The following is a 13913-nucleotide window of genomic DNA, read 5'->3' as shown; positions in this document are numbered from 1 at the left end:
TTTTGAGCCTTATTATGGCCACAGCTTTTTCTCTGTTTCAGCAAATAGAATAATTGTAGGTGCATAGGGCTGGGAGACTAAATAAAGACTATTGTGATTCACCTTTTGTCAGTACAGCCATTTCTAATAAACCTCAAGCATGTCCATTAAGATGGAGCAGCGTTTACTAAACAGAGCTGTAGTTCACTGACAAGCTTCGCAAAATCTTGTTTAAAATCACTCTTTGATAGTTGTCACTTGTCAGTGAACTATAGTGATGGGTCGTTCATGAATGATTCGTTCATTTTGAACAAATCTTTAATATGACTCGGGAACTACGAGTCCTCTCAGGGAGTGATTCGTTCATCCGCGCGTGAGCACATTTGAGCAGGTAGTATCGTTAATTTCAAGTATTCATCACATTGGCAGAAGCCAATCATATGCGTTTAGAGCCGGAAAAAGTTTTGATCCGCTCACCTCTCGAGTCCTCTATCGGGTCTGAGTCACTCGTTCATCACGGGCCAATCATATGCTTTTAGAGCCGGAAAAAGTTTTGATCCGTTCATCTGTCGAGTCCTCTATCGGGTCTGACTCACTCGTTCATCATGAGCCAATCATACGCGTTTAGAGCCGGAAAAAGAATTGAACCGTTCATCTCTCGAGTCCTCTGGTTTGAGTCATTCTGTCACGTGATGAACGAACGATCATGGCTTCTATCGGCTTAGACTGTGCATTGATTAAGATTATATGTGACTGTCAGTGTAACGTGAATGAACCCCTGACATTTGAAGACATGAAGAGGTGAGCTGAGCGAAGAGACAAAAATGCCTTCATAGACAAAAGAGCAGGTAAACATTGAATTATTATTTTCTCCCTCTTATATACTATTTATGACTTATTTGTCATGTGATCAACCTTTTGGGCTAATTGTAGATGTGTTTGGAAGCAATTTGTAACATTTTAATAATATTTTGGCAAATTAAACCAAATGAACGAAATAGCCGCGTTTCCACTTTCGTGCCTAAAGCGAGCGAGCCAAGGCCAGTGGCGTTTCCACTGTCACTTCCGGGGCCTAATCGGGCCAAAGCGGGGCTTTCTTGGGGCCAGCGGCTGGCCTTTTTCGGCCCGCCGAATACCTTGGGCCAAAGAGGGCCAGCCGGGGCTTCGGGGCGGAGTGAAAGGAGAGGCGGGCACAGTTTTCCGATCACACTCGAGTACATGCGCCAAACACATAACAAATAAATAAATAAGAGAAAGAAAACATCTGGAACAAATTATAGGCTGGGGTCTTTTTTGCAAATGATCGCCTTTATGTTTCTCTTTTAAATGTAAGGTTGTTGCATAAAATGATAGTTTTAATAGGCTAAGTCACTTTTCTTTGCTGTATCTCTTTGATGTTTCAATAACGCATACTAATCTTTACACCATTTTAAAGACACAGCAGACAGTAAAGGATTTCAAGAGGTTTTGTCAAGTTTAATAAGTGTTTTTGCGCGTTTAGATACCTGTGCGTGTGCGAGACCGAGGAAAAGAGCGCTCCATTCATAGCTCTGTTGATGCCGCGAGCGGCTTTTTTCTTTTCTTTTTATTGTTTTAATTTATTTCGGAGATAATACACTGTATGAATACAACAGAAAGACATTAAACTTTACAAATTTCATGTCCGCTTTTGTAGGCTCAAAACAATAGTGTCATATCTAGATAAAATAGCCTAAGCTAGCCTATATTTAAATAATTTAAAGAATTACAAATATCAGATAGGCCTATAATAAAATCACATTAATAAATAAATAAACCAATATAAAACTAACAAAAGCTATAGCTATAACAATTAGGTACTATATCAAACTGTTTTAAATTTATATTAAACTTTCATTTTTCAAAAGCCTCTTTGAAAAAAAGATTTTCTAAAAAATAAATAAATAAATAAACACCGGAAAATGTTTTAAATATTATTTATAAAGTATTTGGATACGATGATATTAATCAAATCATGCAAACAGAGCATTTTCGGGGTGAGTGAAAGCAGAAATAGGCGACCTTTTTTTCTGTCTGCAGCTGCGCAGCACTTTTTTGACGGGGAAAACTGCAAGTTCAAAATGTGTTCTGTGTCCTCAAACAAGTGTGTATGTTTTTATATAACAAGGTAAAATTAAAAAATGAAATTTTAAATACATAAAGAGCTTTATTAGTGCATAGCTGCTGAGCGCAACGAAATATAGGCAATATTTTATTACGTGCTGCTCTTATGCTGAAACACTGAACACTTTACTTTACTTAAGATATAATAAGCAACATCTTTAAATAAAGGGAATCACCTATTAAGTGTCGTAAAGCCTATAGGAAAAAATAATCATGTTTCAGTTCTCTCCGGAGCATTTGGGATGAATGTTGGACAGCGTCTGTCTAGAGGATGTTATAAAATACATTTTATATCGAGTTATTAATGAAGAATTTTATATATGTGGTGTTATATTATGGATGTGTGCGCTCCCTGCGCTGGGTCCCTCCGTTGGTGGCAAGACCACTGGATTTCGATGCCAGTCGGTCGGCGAGTAAATGATGAATGAAAACACACAGGCATGTGCGTATAGACATGCGTTGTACTGCTGTACAGTAACGTGTCATTTGTTTGTTTTGGTTGTCCTTATTTTAATAGTTTCGTGATGATGTGGTGTGCTTTATCTGCATGATTCTCGCTGAAGTGGGCGGTTTGAGTGACGTTCGATTCGGGGGATGTTCTGGGGGCGGGGTTTGCTGACGCGCTGCAAGCTACTAGCCCCACAGTGGAAACGCGACATGATTTCGGCCTCACTGCTTAACCTCCCAGGCGATTGGCCCGGCCTGGCCCGATATAAGCCCTGGCTCGCACTGGCCTGATAGTGGAAATGCGGCTATTGACTCGAAAAAAGATTTGTTCATCTCGATGAACAAGACTCAAAGATCCGAGTCAGTAAAATGATCTGAACTTCCCATCACTAGTGAACTATGGCTGTGTGTAGTGCTGCATATATTTTGAATAAGTTGTTTAATTCATAATTATATTAAATAACACTTATGAAGAATGAGATCGCGATGGCTAAGGCTCAGAGAGACTTTGAGCTGAAGAAAGCTGCCTAAGATGTTGAGGTCAACATCAAGAAGGCCGAGTCTGAAATGGCCTATCAACTTCAGGTACCAAATGATATTAAACTTAGTTTCCAGCTTGTAAAATAAAGACTGGGAGACTATTTCAAGGAATACAAAAAATCGTGTAAAACTAGGTAACCACAACAAAAAGTTTATTTAAAAACTAAGTTGTTTAATTCATAATTATATTAAATAACACTTATACTCCCAGCTCTCTTCACAACTTCAGCCCTGTGTTTGAAATGGTTCTGTGAAATGGTTCTGTAGCCGTGTGCATCCCATGCTAGGTGTAAACTGAGCTCTTGTGTGTCAACTGCGCACACAACACACACCTCTTTAACACCCCCTCTCACGTTTTAATCTATTTCTGTCTCTTTCAGATGAAGGGAGAGGCCGAGGCCTTTGCACTGGAGGCGAAGGGTCGGGCTGAAGCTGAACAGATGGCTAAGAAGGCAGAAGCCTTTAAAGGGTACAAAGAAGGAGCCATGGTGGACATGCTGCTGGAGAAACTGCCACTGGTCAGTGCATCACAACTTTTTCAGTGTCAAAAGAAAAAGTTCAGAGTTGTCCAGTTTGTGACAGAACTGTTTTGGGCCCGTTATTTTTTCAGCTCTCTTTATTAACTCTAAGTCAATCAAAACTTTCTTTCAGATTTGCATGACTTGCCTGTAGACTTTAGTCTGGGTGGACTCGTCTTAGTCCAAATGTTCATTTTGTTATCTGAATGTAAATGAGGCTAATTGTTCAGCTGATGAAATGCCTTTTCTACACCAAAACTCCATAAAATGGTTTTGAATCTGGCTCATTGTGGATAATTAAGTGGTATGAGATAATAGTATATTATACCTCTAAATTATTTGGGATTTTTTTGTTATTGTTAATTAGACAGTATTTCATGGTCAAATTATGATTATATTTAATTATATGGCTAATGGTTTAGCCCTGTCATAGATAAATAATATTACCCTAAATGCACAACTATGTTGCAACAAGGTTGTGTCTTAGTAAGGATTTAAAAGATTTGTTCAAAATGGCAGATTCATTTATGAATAGGCTCATTTTCACCGTCGAGCCAGTGTGAGCCAGGGCTTTTATCGGGCCGGGCCAGGCCAGGCCAATCGTCTGGTTGCTTGGGCAGTGAGACCGAAATCATGTCGTGTTTTCACTGTCAGGCCAATAACACAAACCTTGCCCCCAGAACATCCCACGAATCAAACGTCACACAATCCACCCAGTTTTGTGAAAATCAGGCATATAGAGCACACCATCGTATCATCACAAAACGGTTCAAATGAAGACAACCGAAACAACCAACTGACATGTTACTGTACAGCATTACATTATATGTCTACACACCGATCAGCTGTTGGCATCTAAACGAGCATGTTTCATGCACAAACACCTTTTAAACTTGACAAAATCTCTCGACAACTGAAAGTTACTGGCTGCTTTATCTTTAATATGGTGTAAAGATTTTTATGCTTTATTGAAACGCCAAGAAGGACGCAGCAAAGAAATATCACTTGTTACATTAAAACTACTTTAATTAATATTTTATGCATCAGCCTTAAATTCAAAAGGGAAACATAAGAGTGATCTTAAGCAAAAGACTCCTATTCTATAAGGTGTTTTATGGAGTATCATAAACTGACCACTAGCTGTTTTTTTCCCTTATTTATTTATTTTTTGGCACGTGTTCTTGTGAGTGATGGGAAAACTAGTGTAATGACAGCGGCACACCATCTTGCAAACTCCACCTCTGCTTTCACTCTGCTCCGAAGCCCCAACTGGCACAAAAGGTATTCAGCAGGCCGAAAAGGGCCAGCCGCTGGTCCTGAGAAAGCCCCACTACGGCCAAATCAGGCCCTGGAAGTGACAATGGAAATGCGACTGGCCCTGGCTCGGTCTGGCTCGCTCGCTTTAGACGCGTCAGTGGAAACACGGCTATTAAGTCTTTATAAATGAATAATTAGCTCAAATGTTTTGTTAAAAAAGAAATTCATTCAGGAATGAAACATTGCAGTGTTGCATTGAGGTACTCAAATAGTCTGCTCAGGGATTTTATATGACTGTTTTTATTGAGAAAACAGAATAAAAAGTTTATTACTCAATATTAACTACTTGTTTGTTGAGTACAGTCAAATCACATTTGCAGTCTTGCTCACATGCACATTCTGTTTTGTGATATTAATTGTATGTCACTAATATTAAAGACAGAAACCCATACAACTCAGTTTTCGCTTTTATAAGTTCAGTGTTTCTCAGCCACATTCCTGGAGGCCCACCAACACTGCTTTTTACCACCAATTACAGGTCTTTCAGTCTCCACTAATGAGCTGATGATATGAATCAGGTGTGTTTGGTTTGGGAGACATGGAAAAATGCAGAGCTGGTGGTCCTTCAGGAATATGGTCAAGAAACACTGACTTAGATTATAGTGTAATTCAGGCTACATTCTGATTCATCAAATAGTTTTTATTTTCATTATTAGTGGGTGCTTTAATAATTCCTTTGCGTATTCATGCATGGCATCATTGTACAATTAAAAATGAGTGACTTTTTTATTGACTCTGACAGAATGCTAGGTTTACTGCTATCTGTAATAAGATCACTCCTTAATATTTGTCCTCCACTCCTGCAGATGGCAGAGGAGATCAGCAAGCCGCTCTGTGCCGCCCAGAAGGTCACCATGGTGTCGAGTGGTGGGTCAGAAGTGGGTGCTGCCAAGCTGACAGGAGAAGTTCTGGATATCATGACTCGCCTGCCAGGCGCTGTGGAGAAACTGACTGGAGTCAATATCTCACAGGTGAACCCACATGACTAGCTGGCAGCTAGAAGACTTTGCTTTCTGCCTATCAGCTTGTTAAGTGTGACGTAACGCGAAGCGGCTTCCGGGTCCAAGTGCTCTATTCAACTGAATGGGGAGACTCATGAAATGGTAATAATAAACAATTACAAAGCGATTTAATGCTTTCGAAAATCACGATCGCAGTATATATGTCCATGCCTAATATCCAATGGCCAGAAAGTGATTCATTTTTTTATAAATTGTAAAATTTTTGGTATTTGTTATGCAGCAAGCTCAGAGATTGTTGTGTACACTATGACTTTATATAAAATTAACTTTAATGTGTGATAGGAATAAAACGTGATCATAAACGAATGATTTCTCCACTCAAATGAGTGGCGGCTTGGACCCGGAAACAGTATACATACGTCACAAACACGTCACCACTTAACAAGCGGATAGGGTCTGATTGTATCAGGCAGCAAATCACATGACATATAGCATCTGCATTTCTATTGGAACTGTATGTAATCTTTGACAAATTTTCTTCTATCGATCATCACGTCTTATTTAAACTGTGTTTGTGTGTTTATTTATGGTACGTCAGTATAGTTATTTACAATATGTGTGTAATTTCTGTGTGATGACTCGGCCCAGGCAGAATCTGTGGACATTTTTTGCTGTTTCTGCATAAACTGTTGTACAAAATGACTGCAGATTTATGTAGAATGTTTTTGAGAGTATAGAACTAAAAACTTAACATGAGATTAAAAATAAACACTTTTTAAACTTTTCTTTAAGGTTTACAATGCAAATACAATTAAAAGCACGTCTGCTAAAAAAGCAAGTCTCTTTTAGGTAAATCTATTAAAAGACAGAAAATATTACTTTAAAAATTGTATTGTATTTAAACCATAAAGGCATGTACTTTTAAGGTATTTAAACCTTAAAGTCCCTTTAAGGCAAGTCACTCAGTGGCCATGTTTGAGACACCTCTCAGTATGCTCAGGTATTCTGTCTGAATAAAGAAACATCAAATCCTCCAAAACTGTTTGCCAAGCTTAAGATTACATTATGTATTTGAAATCACCAATTAAGTTAAACAACAACTGTCTCAAAAGTTTCATTTCTAAATGTTCAAACAAAATCTGCATATTTTCAGGATTCCCAAGCTAATGCGCACTCAAAAGAAACAAGGTCACGACACCGACCTCATTTATGGCTGTGTTACACTTTATCATCCTCTAAGTAATTATCATCAGATCGCGCTGGTCTTCTGAAGTAATTCACAACTTTGTCTTGATGGCGAATCTCCTCCAGAAATGACAGCGACTATTTATTTACATGTTTGTGGGCGTTTGTGTAGTTGCTGTCATGTGATGTGTGTTTGACAGAACGGATTGTACCTCGTGCTAGTTTCATACAGATTATAAAACCAAAAACCTTTTGTTTTCAAGTATAGTTCGTTCATTTAAAAGCACAGATTTCAGCCTATATGAATATAGTCCTCATGTCTGTGAAGCAAGTATTCGCTAAGATTCCAGTGTGTTTGTTGACCGCTAAACTTGTAAAAGCACACGTCTGGTCAGAGCTTTACCCCCCGGAGAAACCTTATGCCCCATTCACACGGGGCGTCAACTTCAATGCTTCCCATTCACTTTGAATGGGTGACGTCAGGTGTTGCCGAACTGCATTGTGGATCTGTCGGCGCCGCTTCAGAGGCGTTGCTTGCTGCAGAAGTTGGGACTTACTTAACTTTTCAAGCGCCGATGGAAGTGTCAGCCTATCAGATTGCAGTATGCAAATACACCAGCTCAGACAGTGGCCTATTACTGACTAATTTTATTGACTGATGCTGCTATGACGAACGTGGCAACCCCAACTTCAGACCTGCCCTCTGTCAAGCATTGACGCTAAAGCCTCATGTGGATCGGACGTTAGTCTACAGCAGGGGTGGCCAATCCTGTTCCTGGAGATCTTCCTTCCTGCAGATTTCAGTTGCTACCCATATCAAACACACCTGAACAAATTAATTAGGGCCTGAACACCACGTGATAATTACAGGCAGGTGTGTTTGATATGGGTAGCAACTGAAATCTGCTGGAAGGTAGATCTCCAGGAACAGGGTTGGCCACAGCTGGTCTACAGCTATCGATGATTGGCTTCTGTACTAGTAGGCGGGGCTTCAATCACCATATAGACTGTTACACTTTCCCCCTTTCAAAACTAACGAGTGACATGTCTTGTGCATTCTATAGTCTTTGAAATTAATAAATAATATTACTGAAATTAATATATATTTACATAAATAAATGGATTGAATGATGGGCTCAAAAATCTGTGATTTCTGCGTGCGCAGATTCCTTGTGAGTCTAGAGATTAGGCATGGGAAGATAAACAGTTTCAAGGTTTATCACAGTTTTTTTTATTTTTATTTTTTTTTTATAAAATCTATGGTGTTCAATGGGGAAAAAGTTATTTTACCCAGACATTAAAAAAAAAAATCAAAAGTCATATTTTAGAGCAGTAATCACAAAACCTTGAAACCGTGATATTTTTATCTAATGTTATCATACTGTCAAAAATCTTAGGGTGCTTTCACACCTAGACTTTTGTTTCAGAACCTGTCTCGTTTGCCCAGTTAGTGCGGTTCGTTTAGTGCGGTTCATATGTGAATCCACCAATTGCTCTCGGGTCCGCGCCAAAACAATTGATCTGAGATCGCTTGAATGAGGTGGTCACGGCTCGATTGAAACAAACTCTGGAGCGGATCGATTGCAGTGAGAAAGCTATACGATCCAAGCCCAGTTATATCATTGTTTTATGGATATGTAATAAGCATACAGCTATATGAAGAGAGAATTATGAGTAGGGCGGGAGGTCATTCAACAGACATCCCAGGTCTCCCTGAAGTTTCGGGAGTCGTGCCTCTCCCTCTCGGTCCTCAAATGCATCACGCACCCTTCTCACCCCTACCCACCGCATTCCTCCTTGCTCTTTAGACACGTTGCGCGCACCTTGTCAAACACCACCCAAACCACTACCATCCCCCTGACAGCTGAGTGAGACTCTGCAAAATAAACCGTGAAACTCTGACCAATGTGTGGAGAGTTTACTCACATGTGACTTGTTTTAGCTCTTTTGGTCCGTTTAGAAACTTTGCCGTGTGAAAGCGATCCGCACCAAGAGCAAAGAGCAACAATGTAACAAATTGAATCTCTGTTTCGGAACAACTGAATCTATTCACAGTTGTGAAAGCACCCTTATACTGGCCCATGCCTACTAGTAATGACAGAATATTTATATATTTTTTTAAATTTATGAATTAAAATAATTCAGCAACATCACATTTATACAAACAAAATCCAACTTCACTGTAAACCTAAACATCAACAGTAATTCAGTGAAGTTTAAATTAGAGATGCTAAAGCAGAAATAGTCATTTTGGAAAGCTGTTGTTTTTCATAAATACATAATTCTACTTAAATGTTGGATACTTTCAATAGTTTTAATCGAAATAAAAGAAAGTTAAAATCAGCATAAACAGCCATTCAGAGTACATTCAGGACTTTGGTAACTTTAAACACAACTGCTTTTCCTCTGCAGACTAACTAAATGTTTTTTTTGTTTTTTGTTAATCAGGCTGGTTTAACCCGCATGGGTTAATGAAGATGATGATGAAGGAAGCGGCTCTGATCCTGCATCTCCGCTCCTCTCGTCTGTTAGCATGTTTGCATGCCTGTTCTCCTACTGAAGCTGGAACATTTGAGGTCATGCTTTGCTTTTATATTCCACCAGTTACCTTCAGTTTTTATATTGTGTTTTGTGAATTGCATTATTTTGTCATACAGTAGTATAATGATCCTTTATATCACAGGTGTCACATCCAGTTTGCGGAGGGCCACAGCTCTGCACAGTTTATTTCCACCCTTAATTAAACACACTTGATAAAACGAATGAGTCCTTCAGTTTTGTTAGAGACCGGCAGGTAATTGTGTGAAATCGGGGTTGGAACTAAACTGTGCAGAGCTGCGGCCCTTCAGGAACTGGATTTAACCCCTGTGCTTTATATGAAGTTAGGTGAACTACATTGAATATTCAGGGAAGCAGGGCTGCATCTTTACTTTCCTTTTTAAAGTTTTCTGTATTTCTAACTGTTAGAGCCACACACGCCTGTTGAGTCCGGTTCAGTTTTTCTCCAAACCAAAGCGCGTTTCAGACAAATGCAGATATATAGATTTATATTCACCTCAAGTGCATTACTGAAGCCATACTCATGTTTAACTTGCATATCTTAATAAACTGCAATGTGTTTATGTATTCTTGCCATTTTAAAACGGAAAAGTTTGCTTAAGGTGTCTTTTTAAAATATGGCACAATAAGTCGTGATCCTACAGTCTGTGAAGGATTTTCCTGACACTACAGGTAAAAGAGAACTCGCTGATGTTGGACTATATTGAATTTGTATTATTTTTTTAAATGGGCCAGTGTGTTTCAGCAAAGTTTAGTAAGTAGGGGTGGATTGAGAAGTTTGTTACCAATGGAAAAGGATGTGAAAATAGGTTTGGTTTTGAACGCGGCCCACAAAAACTGGTAAAGAGTGAAGGTGGTTTTATTTCTCACTTCTTTTGTTGCAAAAATGCATTTAGTCTTTTACCGTGTTAGATGTTAGTTTGTTTTTACCATGCTGCTGTTTACTTCACACTAAAATCTAATTAACGTTAACAGGTAAACCAATAGTTCTTCAGTTAAAAGTGTTTTACTTCCTCATAGACTGACACGGGGTTCGGCCTGCTTTTTTCTTTCTCTCTCGTGTTTCAGTAACTGCGGCATGTCATGTGAAACTTCCTTGCCTTAATGACTAATTACCTTCAGCACTCTGCCGTCAGTTTGCTTTTACTACAGTAAATCCTCTTTTGCTGTTGTTTTTTTACTCAACAGATTAACTCCGTATTGCCTTACTGTATGTTCATTGGTGATGTAGATGTTTTCACCTTAAACTGTAGATCTCTATATCCAGACTGAATGTAGATTCATATATGTGATTCTATAAGTATGTACCCTTTAATATGAACAATAAACTTTTAGCGTCTGCTGTACATTAAAACGGGTCCATTTGTGACTTTTGTGAATGTGTTTGCGCAAAGTCTTGAATGTGATTGTTCCAGGTCCTGTGTTTTCCCTGTCCTTCTATGCACCATGAATAATTATATGATGTGATGAAACTGTTACTGAGCTTTATATAATCTTTTACATTTTGGCCCTCAACAATAGAAAATAAAATAACAAAAAAAAAAGTTTAGCATTTAATGTTTTTCAGATCATCACTAGTGTGAACTAAAACAATGACAAAATTAGCATTTTAAACATATTAATATCAAAAGTTTGCAGTAATTTCTGCCTACATGGATCAACAATTTTTTTCTGCCTAAATGAAACGATTTCAGTTTCTCATCAAATCCTCACTTCCTCAGACCTATCAAATGCTCTTTAGTATGCGACATGCCCCACCCCCTTTAAGACGCTTTTCATTTGATGCGCTTAATCTCAACCTATGGAAGTTTTTTCCTAACAAAATTAAAATGAAAATCCAAATGCTTAAAAGATCGAACCATAAATCAAATGCTCAAACTATGAATCAAATCCTCAAACCGACATCGCAAATGGTGAATCAAATCCTCAAACCGACACCGCAAATGGTAAATCAAATCCTCAAACCGACTCTGCAAATGGTGAATCAAATGCTTAAACCGACTCGGCAAATGGTGAATCAAATCCTTAAACGACCCCGCAAATGGTGAATCAAATCCTCAAACCGACTTGGCAAATGGTGAATCAAATCCTCAAACCGACTTGGCAAATGGTGAATCAAATCCTCAAACCGACCCCACAAATGATGAATCCTTAAACAACCCCACAAATAGTGAATCAAATCCTCAAACCGACCCCGCAAATGGTGAATTAAATCCTCAAACTGACCCCGCAAACGGTGAATCACATCCTCAAACTAACCCCCCAAAAGGTGAATCAAATCCTCAACCCGACCCCGCAAATGTTGAATCAAATCCTCAAACCGACCCCGCCAATGGTGAATCAAATCCTCAAACCGACCCCACAAACGGTGAATCAAATCCTCAAACCGACCCCACAAACGGTGAATCAAATCCTCAAACTGACTCTGCAAACGGTAAATCAAATCCTCAAACCGACATCGCAAATGGTGAATCACATCCTCAAACCAACCCCCCAAACGGTGAATCAAATCCTCAAACTGACCCTGCAAATGGTGAATCAAATCCTCAAACGGTAAATCAAATCCTCAAACCGACCCCGCAAATGTTGAATCAAATCCTTAAACCGACCCCGCAAACGGTAAATCAAATCTTCAAACCGACCCCTATGGTGAATCAAATCCTCAAACCGACCCCACAAATGGTGAATCAAATCCTCAAACGGACCCCGCAAATGGTGAGTCAAATCCTCAAACCGACTCCGCAAATGCTGAATCAAATCCTCTAACCGACTCCGCCAATGGTGAATCAACACCTCAAACCAACCCCGCAAATGGTGAATCAAATCCTCAAACCGACCCTGCAAACGGTGAATCAAATCCTCAAACCGACCCCGCCAATGGTGAATCAAATCCTTAAACTGACCCCGCAAACGGTAAATCAAATCCTCAAACCGACCCCGCAAATGTTGAATCAAATCCTTAAACCGACCCCGCAAACGGTAAATCAAATCTTCAAACCGACCCCTATGGTGAATCAAATCCTCAAACCGACCCCACAAATGGTGAATCAAATCCTCAAACGGACCCCGCAAATGGTGAGTCAAATCCTCAAACCGACTCCGCAAATGCTGAATCGAATCCTCTAACCGACTCCGCCAATGGTGAATCAACACCTCAAACCAACCCCGCAAATGGTGAGTCAAATCCTCAAAATGACCCCACAAACGGTGAATCAAATCCTCAAACCGACTCCGCAAATGCTGAATCAAATCCTCTAACCGACTCCGCAAATGGTGAGTCAAATCCTCAAAACGATTCCACAAATAGTGAATCAAATCCTCAAAACGATTCCACAAATAATGAATCAAATCCTCAAAAGACATTGCAAATGATACATTAGATGCAAATGAGGTGTCAATCAACAATCTTCTACATAGTGACTTTTTCTGTGATAAAATTTTATCTACTATTGATAATATAAATGGAGACTCAAATTTTGAGTCTTATATATAGTAATGGGAATATTTAAAGGATAAAATTTGTCAGATATCTGTATCTTATGGTAAATTAGTTAGCAGGAATAAAAAAAACAAAAAAAAAAAACAATTAGAAATTATTAAAGAAATGAACAGCATGTGTACTAAATCTCTCCTAAGTGATCTCCAAAAGCTACTATTACTCCAATCTGCGTTTGACAATATTTATGATGACAAAGCCAAAGGTGCAAATATAAGATTGAGAGCTAAATGGATAAAGGAGGGAAATGAGTTCAGCATATTTTTGTAGACTGGAGAAAAAGAGACAAGAATGTAACGGTGTTAAATCCTTAATAATTACTGATCAAGAATGTACAGATCCTAAAATGATCTCTAATGAAATCTATTGTTTCTACAATCATTGATACTCCTCCTCTTATTCACATACAGATGCTGAGGCGTTTTTTAGTTATGTTAAAGATTGGATTCCAAAAGTAGATGAGGTTTTAAAAATGTTTGTGATGCAGATATTATTATGGGAGAAGTTGTAAAAAAATTTACGAGTGAAGAAGAGAGAGAACCCAGGAGTTATGATTAGGGATTATAGATTGCGAATGTCACCGTTCCAGTTACTATGACCATTTACGTGAAGCTGCTTTGACACAATCTACATTGTAAAAGCGCTATACAAATAAAGCTGAATTGAATTGAATTGAATAGATTGCCTAATTTAGCGATTTTTATTTTAGCTTTTTTTTTTTAAAGCATGACAGTAAAACATAAACGTGGTTATGAATATATTAAAATG

At 38.7% G+C, this 13913-nt stretch overlaps 1 protein-coding gene and 1 long non-coding RNA gene across 15 annotated transcripts in view; one reads left to right on the top strand and one right to left on the bottom strand.

Annotated features, from left to right (window-relative positions):
• Window positions 1-11003, top strand: part of flot1b (flotillin 1b) — a 28823-nt gene extending 17820 nt beyond the window's left edge. For 4 of the 13 annotated variants that reach the window (XR_015510212.1, XR_015510218.1, XR_015510217.1 and 1 more), the window contains 4 exons: window positions 3489-3626; window positions 5750-5914; window positions 9539-9785; window positions 9924-11003. Coding sequence is in view for 5 of the 13 variants with exons in the window: in NM_201456.1 (NP_958864.1) it covers window positions 3489-3626; window positions 5750-5914; window positions 9539-9562 (327 nt within the window). In the remaining 8 variants the exon portion in view is untranslated. 13 annotated transcript variants of the gene reach the window in all.
• Window positions 10569-12586, bottom strand: LOC147840173 (uncharacterized). Of its 2 annotated transcripts, XR_015511063.1 has the most exons (3): window positions 11937-12586; window positions 11648-11870; window positions 10569-11527 (listed from the first exon to the last, which is right to left on the bottom strand). It is a non-coding gene; the product is annotated as an uncharacterized LOC147840173 (long non-coding RNA). The 2 variants fall into 2 exon arrangements; XR_015511064.1 differs by lacking the exon at window positions 11937-12586 and having other exon boundaries at window positions 11582-11684.
• Between the last annotated feature and the right edge of the window lie 1327 nt (window positions 12587-13913).

Source organism: Danio rerio, chromosome 16 (genome assembly GCF_052040795.2).
Source record: "Danio rerio strain M-AB ecotype USA chromosome 16, GRCz13ab, whole genome shotgun sequence".
NCBI classification, from domain to species: domain Eukaryota; kingdom Metazoa; phylum Chordata; class Actinopteri; order Cypriniformes; family Danionidae; genus Danio; species Danio rerio.
The sequence above is the reverse complement of the archived record's forward strand: the minus strand, read 5'-3'. Positions and strand labels throughout refer to the sequence as shown.